This window comes from Rhinopithecus roxellana, chromosome 17, assembly GCF_007565055.1.
Source record: "Rhinopithecus roxellana isolate Shanxi Qingling chromosome 17, ASM756505v1, whole genome shotgun sequence".
In the NCBI taxonomy this organism is placed as follows: Eukaryota; Metazoa; Chordata; class Mammalia; order Primates; family Cercopithecidae; genus Rhinopithecus; species Rhinopithecus roxellana.
Genome location: NC_044565.1, coordinates 21,120,666 through 21,136,971, shown reverse-complemented (window position 1 = coordinate 21,136,971; position 16,306 = coordinate 21,120,666). Strand labels below are relative to the sequence as shown.

General features: G+C 37.0%; 1 protein-coding gene across 2 annotated transcripts in view; it reads left to right on the top strand.

The window, feature by feature from the left end:
- DNAH6 (dynein axonemal heavy chain 6) overlaps positions 1-16,306 on the top strand; it is a 330,576-nt gene that overhangs the window by 114,147 nt on the left and 200,123 nt on the right. For both annotated transcript variants that reach the window (XM_030920632.1, XM_030920633.1), the window contains 7 exons: positions 1,554-1,650; positions 4,353-4,572; positions 5,861-6,025; positions 6,108-6,221; positions 9,000-9,125; positions 9,200-9,355; positions 9,637-9,798. In XM_030920632.1, coding sequence (XP_030776492.1) covers positions 1,554-1,650; positions 4,353-4,572; positions 5,861-6,025; positions 6,108-6,221; positions 9,000-9,125; positions 9,200-9,355; positions 9,637-9,798 — 1,040 coding nt within the window. The remainder of the gene's footprint in view (positions 1-1,553; positions 1,651-4,352; positions 4,573-5,860; positions 6,026-6,107; positions 6,222-8,999; positions 9,126-9,199; positions 9,356-9,636; positions 9,799-16,306) is intronic.

The following is a 16,306-nucleotide window of genomic DNA, read 5'->3' as shown; positions in this document are numbered from 1 at the left end:
TGGCTATAAGTATTTTGCTTTATTTCCAGATTCTCTATTCTGTTCCATTGGCCTATGTGCCTATTTTTATATCAGTACCATACTGTTTTGGTGACTATGGCCTTGTAGTATAGTTTAAAGTCAGGTAATGTGATGCCTCCAGATTTGTTCTTTTTGTTTAATCATGCTTTGGCTATGTGGTCTCTTTTTTTTGGTTCCATGTGAAATTTAGAATTTTTTTTTCTAACTCTGTGAAGAATTATGGTGTTATTTTTATGACAATTGCGTTGAGTTTATAGATTGCTTATGGCAGTATGCTCATTTTCACAATATTGACTCTACCCATTCATGAGCATAGGATGTGTTTCCATTTGTCTGTGTTGTATGATTTCTTTCAGCAGTGTTTTGTAGTTTTCTTTGTAGAGGTCTTTCGCCTCCTTGGTTAGGTATATTTCTAAGTAATTTTTTTTTTTTTTGCAGCTTTTTTTTTTTGCATCTATTGTAAAAGGGGTTGAGTTCTTGATTTGATTTTCAGCTTGGTCACTGTTAGTGTATAGCAGAGCTACTGATTTGTGTACATTAATTTTGTATCCTGAAATTTTGCTGAATTCATTGATCAGCTCTAGGAGCTTTTTGGATGAGTCTTTAGGGTTATTTAATTTCCATGTATTTGTATGGTTTTGAGGATTCCTTTTGGAGTTGATTTCCAATTTTATTCCATTGTGGTCTGCGAGAGTACTTGATATAATTTTGATTTTCTTAAATTTATTTGGGACTTGTTTTGTGGCTTATCATATGGCCTATTTTGGAGAATATTCTATACTGATGAATAGAATGTATATTCTGCATTTGTTGGGTAGAATGTTCTGTAAATATCTGTTGAGTCCATTTGTTCTAGGGTATAGTTTAAGTTGTTTCTTTGTTGACTTTCAGGCTTGATGACCTGTCTAGTGCTGTCAGTGGAGTATTGAAGTCCCCCACTATTATTGTGTTGCTGTCTATCTCATTTCTAAGGTCTGGTATTAATTGTTTTATAAATTTATAAATTCGAGAACTCCAGTTCTAGGTGCATATATATTTAGAACTGTGATATTTTCTTGTTGAAAAAGTCCTTTTATCTTTATATAATATCCTTCTTTGTCTTTTTTAACTGTTGTTGCTTTAAAATTTGTTTCGTCTTAAATAAGAATAGCTATTCCTGCCCATTTTTGATGTCCATTTGCATGGAATACCTTTTTCCACCCCTTTACCTTAACTTTATGTAAGTCCTTATGTGTTAGGTGAGTCTCTTGAAGACAGCAGTTACCGTCTAGACATCCAGATTGGTAAACAGGGAGTCAAACTGTCAGCATTTGCTGATTATGTGATTATAATTTTTTTATTGCCTTTGCAATTCCGTGACTCGCTTTAACTTTAGATTTGGATAACTCAAAACATATTTTTATGAGAGCTTTATTAAATAGTTTTCTAGGGAGAAGATTCATAAATTGATTACATTTTAAAGTGATATTTTTTTCAGAAAAAAATTTGATTTTAACACAGTTTTACCAATACTGTCTTTTTTTAATGAATAGGACTTCTGGAAACTTTTCAAAACAATAATGCATTACTTGACCAAATTCAGAAGTGCCTAGAGGCATACTTAGAATCAAAAAGAGTTATCTTTCCAAGGTAAGTTTATAAAGCAACCTAATATATTTTTTAGTAGTTATGACTGTCAATCAAGTTGAGGTTATAGTTATAACCTCAAAGCATCAAGGAACTAGAGAAAGAAACAAAAAAGATCTATGATAATGAAAATCCAACTAGTTATCGTAATTGGGGAGTATAAGTCTCAAGGATAAAATACAATATTCAATAAATAGTTAAGTGGGTAAGTAAGATACTGAAACAATTTTTTTAAATTTTAACTTTTTTAGTATATCATAGGTGTGTTATGGGGTACATAACATGTTTTGACATAGGTGTGTAATGCATAATAATCACATCATGTAAAATGAGGTATCCATCCCCTCAAACATTTATCCTTTGTGTTACAAACAATTGAGTTATACTCTTTCAGTTATTTTTAAATGTAAAATTAAATTATTATTGACTATTAAATTATTATTGATTATTAAATTAAATTATTATTGACTATAGTCACCCTGTTGTACTATCAAATACTACGTCTTATTCATGCTTCCTATTTTTCGTACCCATTAATATCCCCACCTCCCCATCCGCAACCCTTCCACCACCCTTCCCAGCCTCTGGTAACCATCCTTCTACTCTCTGTCTCCATGAGTTCAATTGTTTCGATTTTTAGATCCCACAAATTGAAATGATTCTTGATCACCCCATTGTTTTACTGTTTCATTGTTGAATGAATATGTGTGCCTGTGCATGTGTGTATATGTGCACAATGTGTGTGTAAAAGGTTAAGAGAGACTGGTGTTACCTGAGCAATTTTCTTTAGGTTAATTGGTGGGGATGCATGTTAAGCTCTCCAAGACGCCTAGTCTTGAGGAGAGTGAACCACACCCTTTCTCATGGGCATAGCAAGCACCCTTAGCACATCTCTCTACCAAAGAATATTCTTATCTCTAGCTGTCCAGCCTCTCCAGCTTTAACACTTTTATACCCTCAAGCGACTGAGGACTCTAGAGTCTTCACCCATCTCCCCATAAGTCAGCCCCAGGTGACCTGACATCTTATTTTGAAATGTGACAACTCTAGTCCTAGAACTTCAGTCAAAACTGCAACTGAAATTTTAACATCTAGTTATATTACTTGGGAAAGGTTTGGTCAAAAACATAGAAGCCACTCTAGGTGTTTAGAGCAAAAGTTTCAGTCAGGGAATTAGAAGTTTTCACTGGGGCTAGGCGCAGAAGAAGGGAAGAACTGAAGACCACTTTGAAGAAATCTGGAAATACAGGCAGAGGTCTCAGGGAAGTGCCACCAAAGTCTCAGCTTCCTGCAACAAGAAAAGGAGGGATTGTCAGGACGACATCTGAAAACCAAGGATAAAATCCCACCAGCTTCAGTCATTCATGCTCAAGTTGGGGAATAATGGCTTTGCTTCCTCCCACCTTCTCAGTCACATAGAAGAGCATCTCATAGGCAGCATTTAATCTGAAACCTTACTGGAAAGAGATTCTAGAAATGTCATTCCAGCTTTTCCCTGATGCAGGGATATTGCTAAGTTGACGGTCAACAATCTAGAGCATTTACTAAATGCTGGTTTGTACATTTAGTCCTCCAAAACATGAGAGACTTGGGGATAGGAACAGCAGCAAAAAGGACCCTTGATTGGGGGAAAAAAAAGTTTGAAAATCATTGTCTTAAATGTTAATAGTTAATTGCTCTAATCTGTTCTAGTATGAACTAGGATAGTCAGTTGGAATAGTAAATCAAATTCCTTTTGAGTGATTTGGAGAGATTAAACATAATACAAGAACTATATTACATGAAGTCTGGCGTTTAGAATATTGTTGGTTATCTAGAGCAGGGACAAACAACTTTTTTTCATAAAAGGTCACATAGTAGATATTCAAGGCTTTGTAGGCTTTACAGTCTCTGTAGTCAGGTCTGCTATTGTAGCACAAAAGGAACCACAGACAGTATGTCTGCATGGCTGTGTGACAATGAAACGTTATTTACAAATACAGGTGGTGGGCCAGATTTGGCCTGGGGCTGTAACTTGCCAACCCCAATCTATAGCAAAATAATATTTTGTAAGTTTACAATTTCCTTTACCTATCTTGCTGGTAATAGTATGGAATATATATAAATGTTTTATTTCTACATATGTATAGCCTCACATGGTTGGAAATGGTGTGCTGGCAAAATTATATTATGCCAGTTTTCACAGTAGCACATACTGCAGAGAATAGCAAATGCCTTTGGGTTAAGAGAATGGCCCAGTACACATTCACACAACCCAATAAGGTTCTCCTGCAACCACCCATCCATCTATTAACTCTTCAACAAATAATGTATTGAATACCAGGTATGTGTGACATACTAGGCTAGATTTTAGGGAAAACAAATAATACATCTTCACTCTGGAGACTTAAAGCCAGGTAAGACAGATATGTGAACACATCAGTTTCTAGCATTTTTACAGTTTTTATGAACAATGTCTATCACTAGACATTGTACTAGACACTAATTCTAGGTGTGCATCATCACACCTAAATGCATCATCACTAATTTTCACAGAAATCATGTTTAGAGATATGTGGGCTCCCCAGAAACCCATGACCAGTATAATTGGAGGTCCAGGAAATTGGTAGACAGGGAAGAGATGTGGCTAAGGAATTTATCTTTTATGTCTATCTAAGACTATACTTCAATTTCAAGTTATATTTTAAGGATGTTCTTTAATCCAGGTTTTACTTCTTGTCGAATGATGAACTTCTGGAGATTTTGGCCCAGACACGAAATCCACAGGCTGTGCAGCCACACTTAAGGAAATGCTTCGACTCCATTTCAAAGCTCGAATTTGCTCTCATGCCTCCTGCTGAAGGAAAGATTCCTGGTATTGATGGAGAACCAGAAAAGATTTATACTAATAATATTTTGGCAATGCTGTCACCAGAGGGAGAAAGGGTGAGGTGCTTTTGTTTATATTTCTTTATTGATGAACTTTGTTACTCTTCTAGGGTTATTCTCGCTCTAAGCATACAGGTACTCTGTTGGCTCAGCAATTTCAAGGATAACCAAGATAAAATTCTTGCCCTCAAAGAGCTCAAAGTCTAACAGAGAAGTAGTCGAACAAACAACTGAAAATCACCACAGAAAATGCAATAATGAAGACATGTGTTCTGTTGTTGGAAATATAGTGGAGAAAACTAGAACCATGTCTTATTTAACTCCCCACAAGAGGCACACTAGTGGACTGGTTAAGAGTACTGGTTCTACTATCAGGCCACTTGGACTAAGTCCCACCCCTTAATCTCATCCAAAAGACAGGGATTAGTAATTGTATCTGATTAATGGAGTGATGAGCCTGTTCAGGGGATAGTGTATGTAAATTACTTAAAGCAATACCCGGTAAACACTATTTAAGTGTTAGTTGCTGGCAGCAGCATCTCCAGGGCACTGCACAGCCCCTGGCATATGGGGAACACCAAGAGAGTGAATCTATTAGCACACTGTGAGGAATCAAGTGACTTCACAGAGGAGAGCCACACATATGCACACACACACAAAGTCAAGTATGATGGAAGGGGGAGTATCTTCTACATGGGCATGGGAGACATTTCAGACACAGGAACTGTGCAGGGAAATGCTAAGGAATTGGGTCCAGTAAGAACACAGTGTTTTATCTATGGGAACATATAAACATTTTATTTGTTCTGAATTGATCCTCTTGCAAAAGAATTTGCTCATCACCGGTGCAGAAGAGAAGGGGAAAGACCGAGGATAGAATCTTGGGAAAACATGAAATGTAAAGAGAGGTTCGAAGAAGAGCAGATGAAGGAAACCAAAACAGCCATGACAGTCAAGCCATTGGAAGTCCAAAAAAATAGATACAAGAACTGAAAAGTGTCATTTGGACTTTTCAGTTGGGAGGACCTGGGAAAACTTGAGAATAGAAGTGATCAGGGACAAAAATCAGATAGCAGCAAGTAGGAAAGTGAAAATAAGTGAAGAAATCCATGCAGTGCATGTAGACTACTCTTTCAGGGAGTTGACTCCAAGTGGAAGCAGTAAAATAAAGCAATAGGTGGGGTGAAAGGAGGTAGATGTATAGTGGAATGTCAATAGAAGTTTCAGTATTTGTGGGCAGGCTTTAGCGTTTGTATAGCTTAGGATTCTGTCATGGAAATACAGAAGGCATACAGCTTACAAGTCCCACACAAGCCACTTTATCAATGCTCTGATTACCTTTTAGGTTGGCTTGGGGAAAGGCGTCAAGGCCCGAGGCAATGTAGAGGAATGGCTTGGTAAAGTGGAAGAGGCCATGTTCACATCTCTGCGTCGCCTGTGCAAAGCTGCCATCACTGACTATCAGGGGAAACTGAGGACAGACTGGGTGGTGGCTGGCCACCCTTCTCAAGTAACTCATACTCACATTTCGTATCTCTGAATTCTTTTTTGGTGATACGTATCACATATTTAAGAAAGATGTTTTCTTGCAGGTTATCCTGACCGTTTCTCAAATTATGTGGTGCCGTGATTTGACTGAATGTCTGGAAACAGAACACAGTAATCACATAGAGGCCCTGGAGAATTTTGAAAAAGTAAATTTTGAGGTGAGATCTGTAACAAAGTGATATTATTGTCTTGCAAGACGGTCTTAGTGGGTTTGTTTGTTTTTTTAAGCATAGTTAATGCAAATTCACTTTATTTCAGAAATTCTAATGCTCTGACATGACTTACAAAGCTTTAGAATTCTCACTAAAATTATTTGTGTTTTACTTTTTTTAGAGACACTACCTTAATGTATGTGTAGTATTTATATGAATACTTGTGAAAATAGGAGGAAAAACAATTCCAGAACAAAACATCACGGTTATAATGGTTTGCAACTTTTAAGGATAAACTGTATTCACTAGTTCCTGGATACCTCTCAGGGAAGTTTATTCAGTCCAGGAAAACCTCCAGATTCATGTCATTTCTATTTTTAGGCTCTAATTCTATTTCTGCTATTTTGTAGAAATACATTGCCATTGCCTGTCAGGCAACTAACAGAAATAGTTAGAGATAGAAATAGTTGCCTGTCAGGCAGCTAACAATAAAACAAAAATAATTCAAAGAATTTACCATCAAGAACTTTTAGCTATAGCTAGGAAATGCTATTTTACTAAATAGCATTTAAATAGCACTAAAACTTTATACTTGTTGAACAGCAACTCCACATTTCCTCCTCTCGCTAGCTCCCTGTAATCACCATATTACTCTTTTTCTATGAATTTAACTATTTTAGATACTTCATATAAATAGATCATGCAGGACTTATCCTTCTATGACTGACTCATTTCATTTAGCTTAATATCCTCCAGGTTTATTCATGCTGTCACATGTCATGGGATTTCCTTTGTTTTAAGTCTCAATAATAAATATTTCATTGTATGTGTATGCCACATTTTCTTTTATTTTTTTCTTTTTTAAGAGACAGGATCTCACTCCATTGCTCAGGCTGGAGTGCAGGGACGTGATCATAGTACCCAGCTGATTATTTTTATTATTATTATTTTTTGTAGAGACAGGGTCGCACTGTATTGCTCAGGCTGGTCTCAAAAGCTTCCCTTAAGCGATCCTCCTGCCTTGGTCTCCCAAAGTGCTGGATTACAAGCATGATAATCATGCCCAGCTCATATTATCTTTATCTGTTCATCCTTTGATGGACACTTATATTATTTCCACATTTTGGCTATTGTGAATAATGCTGCAATGGACATAGGAGTGCAGATAGTCTCCTCCAGATCCTGACTTCACTTCTTTTGGATGTGTACCAGAGTGGGATTACTGGGTCATATGGTAGTTCCATTTTTAACTTTTTGAGGAGCCAGCATATTGTTTTCCATAATGGCTGCACCATGTTTATATTCCCTCTGGCAGCATACCAGGGTTCTCTTTTCTCCATGCTCTTGCCAACATGGGATATCTTTTGTTTCTTTGATAACAGTCACCCTAATAGTTGTGAGGTGACATCTCATTATGGTTTTGATTTGCATTTCCCTTATGATTAGTGATGTTGATCATCTTTTCATATACCCAGTTAGCCCTTTGCATGTCTTTTTCTGATAAATGTCTATTCTATTCCCTTGCTAATTTTTTAATTGGGTTATTTGTTTTTTGCTCATTAAGTTGTAGGAGCAATTAGACCCTTGTCTTATCCCATGCACAAAAATCAACTCAAAATGGAGTAAGTATTTAAGTGTAAGACCTGAAACTGTAAAATCCCTAGAAGAAGACATAGGGGAAAAACTTTGACGTTGGCGTTGGCATTGATTTCTTGGATATAACACCAAAAGCACAAGCAACAAAAGGCAAATAGATCCGTGGGATTGCATCAAACTTAAAAGCTTTTGCACAACAAAGGAAACAATCAACAGATTGAAAAGGCAACCTGGGGAATAAAGGAAAATATTTACAAACAGTATATCTTGTAAGGACCTAAGCCAACTCTTTAACTCCAAATTCAATTCTACTTCCAAGTAATACTACATTTTTAAAGATTCACTCTTAAAACAGAAAAATGAAACAATCTTATGAATAAAACAACTTTATTGAAATAAAACAACTTTATATATATTTATATGTAAATATTCAATAAATATTTATTTATTGAATTAAACAACTTTATTGAAGTAAGAGAAAACACTCTCATGAAATTCCTCAAAGAAATTTCATCTCCATAGCTTCAGAAAAGAGAAATGACTCCCTAAAGAAAGTTCCTTTGCCTCTACGTAGAGATGGTCCCTCATCGGGGTTGGCCCAAGTGACATTTCAGCACAATGATGCAAGGTCCTCAGAGGCGCTGCTCTTCTTTGAAAAATATTTAATTATTTAGGTAAAAATCAAGTAAAAATTTAGCTAACTCTTTCTGAAAATTTTTTCATTTAACTAGACTTTGGCTAGGTTAAAATGCTCAGACTTTCTGATTATTAATGGGAAAACCGCCCCTAAAACTGAAGAGTATCACCTTTCACCACATTTAAGTTTTAGGGAGGACACTCTCCTCTAGAAAATCATCACATAGTGGTTAAGAACATGGGCTTTTCTGGAGGCAAATGTCTACTCAGGTCTCATTTTGCTACTTCGTAACTGTGTGACTGCCATCAAGTTACTTATGCTCTCTGACCTTCAGTTTCCTCAAATGTACAATAGGGGTAAAGACAGTATATAGTTCACAGAAGTCTCATGGGAATTAAATAAAAGTACTGTCCTGTTTGGTCACAAAATTATAGATTCTTAAAATTAGCTGGTTTTTAGCAATGTCTCTCCAAATTGAATGGTGAAAGAGATAATGTATATATGTAAGCTGATCTTGGAAAATTCACCATGACAATTTTTTTTATTTGTAGAGATTAAATGCCCTGGCTGCAATAGTTCGAGGCAGTCTTCCTAAATTACACAGAAACATCCTAACTGCATTGATTACCATTGATGTGCATGCAAGAGATATAGTCACTGAACTTGTTCAATCCAAGGTAACTGTTTCATTTAACTAAAATTATATACTGCTTTCTGAAATGACTGTATCTAATATGTGTATCACATATAGGTGGAGACAGTTGAGTCTTTTGACTGGCAGAGACAACTGCGCTATTACTGGGATATAGACCTGGATAATTGTGTGGCTAGAATGGCGCTCTCTCAGTACACTTACGGCTATGAATATTTGGGTGCATGCCCAAGATTGGTTATTACTCCACTCACAGTAAGTTATTGATCACTTAGGTTAATATTGACATGAGAGTGCTTTTCAATCAAAAGTCTTGAAAAGTTTCATATGACATTAACTCTTGAAAGAATTTATTATGAATACATCTTTGTAAAGCAAAGATTTGCATTATTTAATTATGTGCATGGATCTTTTGGTGTATTTCAGTTGCTCTATTTTTCATAGAAAATAATAATCCTTTCCCCATAGAAAGGAAATGACTTAATTTGTGGCCAGAGTTGGTTCCCTTCATATTGATAATTTGTTACTTTCTTCAGGATCGCTGCTATCTTTGCCTCATGGGAGCTTTGCAGCTTGACCTTGGGGGTGCACCAGCTGGTCCTGCTGGCACTGGGAAAACAGAGACTATCAAAGATCTGGCAAAAGCTCTTGCCATCCAGTGTGTGGTCTTTAACTGTTCGGATGGTTTGGACTACAAGGTACAGTTCTTGTATCTAAATATTAACATTTAAGTGTTTTATGTGTCTTTCTCTATTTGCAACATGACATAACAAAATAAGGCGAGAATAGAGAGATGACAAGCAAGAGAAAAGAAATGGGGCAAATAATGGCTAAAGTGGAATAAATAGAGCAAGGAAGAAGAGTCAACACATGGTGGTCTGGGTAGTCTGGATAAGAATCAAGGCCAGGGGATGATTTATCAAGTGGTGAAAAAATAAAAAATCTGTACATGTCAGTAAGAAGAAAGAAATGAGATGAGGTACAAGATAGAATAGCAGGGAAAACGAAGAACAAGGACTAAGCTTACAGTAGGAAATTGGCAATTCAGAGAATAGTGTATTGAACATGAAATATGTGCAAGGTGAGAATTCCTGGTAAGGTTTTTCAATACAGTGGTTCTCAAACTTTTTGGTCATGGGACCCCTTTACACTCTTAAAAATTAATGAGAAAACTTCCAAACAAAAAAAATTGTCCCACTTTTATATTTTTGAAAATCTCTAATGTTTTCAAAATTTTGCTATTATGCTAATATTTGGCATAATAGAAGACAGCCAGATGCTCCAATTTGCTTCTACATTCAGTCTGTTGAGATATGTTTTTTTGGTTGAACATTTGAAGAAAATCTAACCTCACATAGATATAGACTCTGAAAAGACGAATGTTTTAAAGAACTTTTTCAGTTAATTGTTTATACTCTTCTTTGAACTACACCAAAACTTGACAAATGTTAGTTTCTTAAAGGTTATTTGCTATGTAAAAACTGAAATCATATCCACATCTTTTCATACTCTGTACTCTCATGAGAGAGTGAGAGTGAAAAGAAAGTGAAAAAATAACACCTTGGTATTATTATGAAAACACTTTGGCCTCACAGATCCCCTAAAAAAAAAGCTCATGGATTTGCAGCAATCCTTGTTTGGCTTTATTTCTTCTGGTGGTTGCTATTTAAACTGTAAAAGCATATATTTGTTTCTATATTTTTATGTACCCACTTTGGACACTATCTGCCAACACATTAAATAGATGAGGATTTTATTAGACACAACTTTGTGTGTCTAATGAAGTTGGACTTTCTGTTTCAACCTCACTTTTACCATGTCAAATTTTATAAAATTTGTATTTTATTCTATAACTAAATTATATCTTCATTGCTTTGTCTGGGGGCTGAACATAAAAATGTAAATCCCTTATACAGCACTTATAATATCAAAGACTGTTCACAGTGGAATTTAATAGAATAATTGGCCCCATAGAGAAAGATCAATACATACATCACAAACCCCTGCCATTCAAAGTAAACGTCCTAAGCTTCAGGGTTAGTGGATCATGTTTTCTTTCCACTTTGTTTACTTCTTCTAGAACCAATATTTTTCTCATTTTTTATTTTTTACTTTTTATTTTTTATTTTGAGACGGAGTCTCGCTCTGTTGCCCGGGATGCAGTGGCACAATCTCGGCTCACTGCAACCTCCGCTTCCCGGGTTCGAGCAGTTCCCTGCCTCAGCCTCCTGAGTAGCTGGGATTACAGGCGCCTACCACCACGCCCGGCTAACTTTTGTATTTTTAGTAGAGATGGAGTTTCACCATCTTGGCCAGCTCCTGACCTCGTGATCTGCCCACATCGGCCTCCCAAGGTGCTGGAATTACAGGTGTGAGCCACTGCGCCCGGCCAGAATCATTATTTTTCTAACTTCTGTGTGCTGTGAATCACCTGGAGATATTTATTAAACTACATATTCTGATCTGCAGGTCTGGGGTGGGGCCTGAAATTGTGCATTTCTGACATCCACCAAGGTGGTGCACATCGATACTGGTCCACTTTGAGAAGCTAAGCCCTAGACCATGGTTCTGAGAGCATGAACCCTGAACCAACAGCATTAGCATCACCTGACAACTTGTTGGAAATGCAAATTATAAAGCCCCATGTCAGACCAACTTAATCAGAAACTTTAGAGCTGGAGCGCAGCAACGAGAGGCTTTGTTGAAACAAACTTCCAGATGATTCTGTTGCACACTCAGATTTAAGAACCACTGTTCTAGAGTAGATTCAGCTGCCACTGTTCTTTGTATTTCAGTCTTGCATCTTTCTTATATTTCATTTTAATTTTGTTGGAATACTTCCTTGAGCAATTTTTTCCCATTCAAGTTTATAAATATTCTGTCTTTACTGCGTCATCATACTTGATTGATAATTTGTAGAGGGTGGAATTATAGGTTTAAAATTATTTTCTCACCTGACTTTGAAGGCCTCACTTCATTATCTTCCAGTATGCATTTTGTTAATGATAAAACTGATCATGGCTTAATAAATTTTGGAGGTTTAGTAATATTTTGCTTCCTCTCTATCTCTGGCAGCTTATAGGATTTTCTCTTGATCCTCGGTATTGTGAAAATCTACCAGGATGTGTCTACATAAGATAATTTTCTTTATTCATTTGGTTTGTCATTTTGGGAAGCTCTTTAACGGGAAAAATATGTCTTGTCAGCCTAGTGAGACCTTATTTTATTGCTTCTTTGCTTATCATTTTGTCTCTGTTCTCTGCTCTGGGCCTCCTACTTCTGTTCTCCACTTCTCTTAAATACTCTCATATTTTCTCTTGCTTGTTGCTATTTTCTTGTATTTGTTTAGATTGCTAAACACATAAACACACTTATTTTATGTTTTAAGCAACAATAAAAATAAATAAACTTATTGAAAGATTACTGAGATAGTGGGATATTTCACAGAATCCAGAGAAGAGTTGAGCATGACTCAGGCTGAGTAGGAACTAGGGCAGCCAACTCCTTGGCATTGGGAACTTTAGAGCCTTCTCTCTAGAGCCTTGCAAAGAAAACAGCAGGGTCATATTTCAAATTTTGAAAGTAGATTCTAATTGGCAAAGTGGGTTCAAGTGGTCACCCCTAGATTCGTAAACAATAGCCAGAAGAAGAGGGTATAGTCTGACTCATACAGGCATGGATGGCTGTTGAGAGCTAGATGTGGTACGCAGTTTCCAGAGAAAGAGGAATGGTATCCTCTAAGGGTTTCTGCAACATAAGATTTCTAGGCAAAACGAGATTGTCTCCAAGGGCTATTCTTTTCTGCCTTAAATGTCCCTTCATGTGTGGATGTTCCCCAGGGCTCTGACCAGTCCCCTTTTCCTGTTTTCTCTACCTGCTTTTTCCAGTTCCTGACAACTTCGTAAGAGAGAGGAGAGATTTGGGCAGGAGGAGGTTACCCTGCAGATCCCTGGTCAGATGTGCTGCGTTTCCTAAGACCTAGTTCCTGCTCCTCCAGGAACTCTCTCGCCCTAAAGTCCAACCTTTGAAACTCTTCCTTTCTACAAAAAGCAAACGAAACACTCAAGCACTGGGCTGAGACTTTGTGTTTAGACTCAGGAGAAGGTATATTATCTGATTTACCTTCCCAACAGTCCTCTTTGATAGGTGTTGTCATCATTGCACAGATGGAAGTGAGATTTGGACAGTGAAGTAACTCGCCAGCAGTCACCACTAGAAAATGGCAGAGAAAGAATCTGAACACGTCTTTTGATTCAAGTCAAATGTTCTCTCCCTTTTTTTAAAAAAGTACATATTATATGCAAATTTAGAAACATTAAAAGATATAAAGAATAAAATAATGAATATCTACTTAGCCACCTCCCAGCTAAGAGATAAAATGTTACCAGCACACTTGAAATCCTCTGTCTCTCTTCGCCAGAGATAACTTCTATTCTGAATTTGGGGGTTATCATTCACATGTGTGCATATGTATGTGTGTAGTCCTAAATTTAAAACATAGCACCATTTTGTGTGCTACATTCTACATTTTGGTTTTTCCACTGAGCACTTTGTCTATGAGATTCATCTAGGCTAATACTATAGCTCTATTTTTTTAAATTCATTTTCACGGCTCTGTTTTTATGGTTTTGTTCTTCTGATAGGTATTTGGGTTGTTTCTAATATAGTATTTGCTCCTGTAAGCGATGCTGCAATAAGCATTATTACACAGGCCTCCAGGTGAATGGGTGCATGGTTTATCTGGCTTGGAATATAGGAGTTGGTCTCAAGGTACATATACGTATCATATTGACTCAATAAGGACAAATGCTTCTTCCGTGATTGTGGTAATTTATACTCCCCCTGCAAGTGTGTAAGAGCTGCCTATGCTCCACATCCATGCCCATGCTGTCAGGTTCCATAACTTCTGTCAGTCTGAGGAGTATGAAATGGTATACCATCATTACTAAAACCACTAAAGACTAATTGGAAATTTTATAATGGACGAATTGGGATAGTAATCCACTGATCAATCACAACTTTGACAATCAAAAAATACGTATCTCCTGTTATGATATATAAGCTATGAATTATATATGAATCTAATGGAGTCTCTAGATTTAAATACTGGTTTTCAAGAAGTACAGGTGTATGAGATAAAGGAATGTGTTAACACCACAAGAATACAATCAGCTAAATATGGAATCAAGGGAATTATGTAGGGAAAATAACTTACAGACTTTCAAAAATAAATTGCATAAAAGAGAGAGGATTCAGGGAACTGCTATAAATTTAAAGAGATTTAAGAGACACAGTACCCAAATGCAATGTTTGTACCTTGCTTGTATCTTTATTGGAACAAACCAATTGTAAAAGGACAATATCAGTATGATTGAGGAAAAGTTAACAAGATATTAAATGATTATTGGGTTTTTCTTTGAATAGGTTAGCAGTATTGATATGGGTAATTTGGGGGTTTTTATGTGTTACAGAGTTTATTGTGAAATAATATGATGTCTAGGGTTTGCTTTAAAATAACAATAAAAAATGTTGGAGAGTATTTTGAAAATAGCAGAATGTTGGTAGTTGTTAAGCTGGGTAACATACCTTCTTTCAGTTTGAAATTTTTCAAAATAAAGGTTTTTTTAAATAGAAATCATCACAAAATAAAATGATAGAAATAACACCAAAACATATTTCTACTGGTCAATTAATTGCTACACAATTCATCTCTGAAAAACAAAACAAAATAACCCCTGACTGCTATCAGCTGAGAGCCAACCTGACTCAGACTATTTGCTTCTCCAGTTGAACACAAACAATTTCACAGGCCACCCACTGCAGACCAGGTCACGATGCATCCATTATGGAATGAGATGCCATAATCGTGTCTGAGAACACACAAGAATGTTGTCCAAACCACAAAAAATAGTCTAATATCTCCCTCTCCAGGCTAAGCTGTGTAACTGCTTCACCTTTACCAATGACAGCCTCAGCCAGCTATCCATCAGCCTCCTGTATAATATGATTATGATATCCATCATAAATTTGCCCCTGCTTCCTACCAGCACCTAATCCACAATATTGTGGATTGAATTGTGTCCCCTCAAAATATGTTCAAGTCCTCATGCCTAGTATCTGAATGTTACCTAATTTGAGTCTTTACATTTGTAAAGACTCAGATGTTTAAAATGAGGCCATACTGGAAATCTATGGGCCCTAATCAAATAACTAACTAGTGCCTTTGTAAGAAGAGAAAAATGTGGATATAGACAGACAGACAGAAGGCAGCTAAGTGAAGATACACAGGAGGTAGAGATCAGAGTGATGCAGTACAAGAAGCCTAGGAATCCCAAAGGTTGCCGGCAACCACTAGAAGCTACCAAGAGGCAAGGAAGAATCCTACCCCCCAGAACCTTCAGAATGAGCATGGCTTTGTTGATACCTTTATTTCAGACTTCTAGCCTCTAGAACTGTGAGAGAATAAATTTCTGCTGCTTTAAGCCATTCAGTTTATGGCAATTTGTTATAGCAGCTCTTAAAAACTAATAGAGCAAAACCCTTCTTCACTGACCCTTCCCCAGAATTTTCTAACACAAGCCCAAATCCTGTGACAAGTCCTCCTGATACCCTTTTACTGAGAGAAACCTTGGTTTCCCACAGAGTGTGGTCTCCCTTGTTGCAACAAGTGGTAAACCCAATTGTGTCTGACTACAGGTGTGTTTCTGGTTATCTTTGGCCTGTAGGCATTGACCCTGTCCTTCACTTTTGTTGAAAATGAAGAATTGGAGATCACCTGACTCGAAAAAGTATTTGTTAACCAGCCAGTTATTGCAAGCATTCCTGCATTCATGATCAATATTTGGAACTGCTCCTTTGTTTGGCACCCTGGAGGTTTTTGCATCCTGGGGCAATGCACCATCGTAAGATCTGGTTTGGATAAGAGCAAGCCTGCTAGTATCATCTGCTGAGCCTCTACACCTGTGGCATACTTTCACCAAGTCAGCAGCCATGTCAGGGCTGGATTTCAAACCCCCCACCCTCCTCCTCAGACAGGCAAAAACTGCAGGGGTAGGAGTGGCAGAGAGAGAGGGTCATTTTTGAAGAGCAAATGGAAATGAAGAACCACCATGACCACAGACATGTTCTTAAAGAGAAAAATATTAGCAAAGAGTCTGTGTCACAGATGAAGATCTGGAATTTTCTTTGTTACTTCCTTTAAAACTG